The sequence below is a fragment of the Azolla caroliniana genome, unplaced genomic scaffold (genome assembly GCF_043228905.1).
Source record: "Azolla caroliniana isolate FFs.n. ecotype wild unplaced genomic scaffold, voAzoCaro1.0.p SCAF_9, whole genome shotgun sequence".
NCBI classification, from domain to species: domain Eukaryota; kingdom Viridiplantae; phylum Streptophyta; class Polypodiopsida; order Salviniales; family Salviniaceae; genus Azolla; species Azolla caroliniana.
In genome coordinates, this window is record NW_028230444.1 from 12,095,194 (window position 1) to 12,098,045 (window position 2,852).

The window sequence follows — 2,852 nt, forward strand, 5'->3', positions numbered from 1 at the left end:
GTAGCTACGGATTATTGCACCAAGTGGGTAGAAGCGAAACCACTACGCGAAAATACCGCGACAGTCACGACGAAATTCCTTTATGAACATAGCTGGTGTTGTTTCGGCTGCCCTATTGAGCTCATTAGTGACCAAGGGAGTCACTTTCTGAATACAATCATCAGCGAGCTGACCCAACACTACGCTGTGGTTCACAAAAAGAGTACGCCATATTGCCCATAGGCAAATGGCTTTGCCAAATCCATGAACAAAACATTACAAACTATCCTCAGAAAGATAGTCAATGAGAACAGAATAGATTGGGATACCAAATTGCACAACGTGTTATGGGCGTATCGAACCAGCTATAAGAACAACATACAATCCACGCCTTTCAGGCTAGCATTTGGGCTAGAGGCCGTGATGCCTGTCGAATTCCAAGTACCCAGTCTGCGGATTCAAGTACGAGCCCAACTGCTAGAGGGCAAATCTGAACAAATACAGCTACAACAACTATTGGAACTAGGCGAAACAAGGTTACAGAGTATGGCTGTATTGGAGCAGGAACAAGGGTGGTGCAAAGCATTCGTGGACCGACATCGGCATGTGCGTGAAAAGGATTTTATGGTTGGGAAAGTGGTATTACTTTTTCAAACACGCATGGGGCAAATGCTAGGAAAATTAAGATTCCGCTGGACAGGCCTGTACTGGATAGTGGGAGTGGAACAGGGCACGTTTCAACTTGGCACTTTGGCCGGGGAAGTGTTACGAAAAAAGGTGAATGTGTTTCGCCTTAAACCTTACTTGGGACCTACGCCACCTAATCAGTTCTCCACCGGACAGGACAAAGCTGGGGAAACCGCAGAGTAACTATATGGCCCTACTTGTACTATAGTGTAAAAATAATATTGAATCTAACCATTACTAAAGTAAAAAAAAAGAAAAAAAGAGAGAAGATAGCGACGCTATTAAAAGGACTTAAGGCATGCATAAACTTCTAGGCCAAGAACACGTGGCACCACGATGGCTCACCGACCAATGAACTCTAGGCCACAAAAAGAAGAAAATAGAAGGTTTTTTGCATAGTACAGAAACCAACCTTCTAACTCTCATTGCTCTCATCACTCCCCTCACTCAACCTCCTCTCCATCCTACCACAGAGCTCAGTTCGCCATAGCCAACAATCCTCACCCACTAGCCACGAGTCTCACCCTCCTACTATGCCGATCCCTATTTCTGTTGCCTTGCGTTGATGGCTTGCGAGAAACGCCTGGATGGATACATCAAAGTCGCCAAGGTGCCCCCTCACTCTGAAGCCCTGGACATTGCTAGGAAGCTTAATATCGACACAGTCACCAACACATCCATCTAGAAGAAGCTTGACCTATCATCGCTGGGAGAAAGACATTTTGAAATCCCTCCTACGGAAACTTTGTAGAGATATTTCGGGCCATATTCGGCGTCCACCAAGGCATACAGGATGAAGGAAATCCCCGACCCCTTCTTTCGTGAAATAGCCAAGGATGCATGCATATAAATGCCTATGGGATGCCCAAGCAGAAGGCAGGTATCATCATTGATACCTTCGAAGGACGCACGGTCGATTGGGGGATCATTACGGGACCAACGTTGCGAGAAGGCTTGGACGTGTATCAAGGCGGCAAAAAGTTAAGGACAATCATACAACAGTATCTGACGATACTATTCCCTCCTAGAGGACTGCCAGCACCATAGCCCAGCAAACCCAAGCCGCCGCCACGATCTGCGAAACGAAGGTTAGCGGAGTTGGCCACCATAGAATGGGAGGATGAACCCCAATCAACCCAGCCCAGCACGCGAACAACACAGGAGGAATGGGCGGAGCACAGGGAGGAAGCTCCACAGGAGCAGGAAGCCGAGCAACGTCTAGGCAACCTGAGGCCGAAATGGCGAAGGATGGATAGGAAAGATGGGCGCAGATTAGTTAAAGACACACTCGTGGCCACAGAGATGACCACTGTGGTCAATAGCTCCGTAGCTACAGATCCCAACACCAGCTTCGAAATAATCTGGGAACCACGACCGATCATTTCGGCCCAGTCACAATGGGGAAAAGGTGTATTTACGGAGGAAAGCGAGGTCCTAGCGCATCCGGACATTCCGGACACGACCCATGAGTTCAGCGCACTATTACGTTCCGACATTGCTTTTGAACTCATGGAATTTTTAGCAACACAACAAATAAAAGTCTCCCAATGAATGACCGAGGAGCATGCGGAGCGACAAATGATCGAGCGTGTGCTAACACAAACGGCGGGAAGCGATGATGAGGAACAACTAGCCAGAGTTGGCAGACAACGGAATGCCAGTATACGCCGAATTGGGATGGAACTACCCCCATTAAACGCGGCCCTCGTCGAGGTTCGTAGGGAACTGGCTAAGGTCAGTATTGGCGCCAAGGATATGGCGATTAAAAATAAAAATGTCTGGAAAACGGTTAAACTGACCCAAGCCGAGCTACAAAAGGCCAACAAACGCATCGCGGAGTTGGAACACAATGCGACTACCGCGCAACAGGCAACTCAACCAACTGACAACACCACCAAGGCCCTGAAAGAAGAGATTGAAGTGCAGACCGCCAATGCCTCGAAAGAAAAAAGGGCCGTGCAACTAGTGGAATCAGAGATTGACCGCCTCCGCTCCGAACTTAGCTAGTCCTCAGACTGAGAAAAGGACATCCGGGCCAACAGCCGAAAGTCAGTTAAGACCCATGAAGAGAAACTCGTAGCAGAGGTAGCACATCACACCCGCATGAAAGAAGAAAACGCCAAACTACATAAGGAAGCACAAAAATTGGAAACGACGATCACGTGACTCCGGGCGTTATTGGAAAA

General features: G+C 48.2%; 1 protein-coding gene across 1 annotated transcript; it reads left to right on the forward strand.

Moving 5' to 3' along the window:
- The first annotated feature begins 243 nt into the window (after window positions 1–243).
- LOC147860184 (uncharacterized) lies at window positions 244–849 on the forward strand. The gene has a single exon (XM_087324087.1). It carries the CDS (start codon window positions 244–246, stop codon window positions 847–849), a length of 606 nt encoding a protein of 201 aa, XP_087180213.1.
- Window positions 850–2,852: the final 2,003 nt, after the last annotated feature.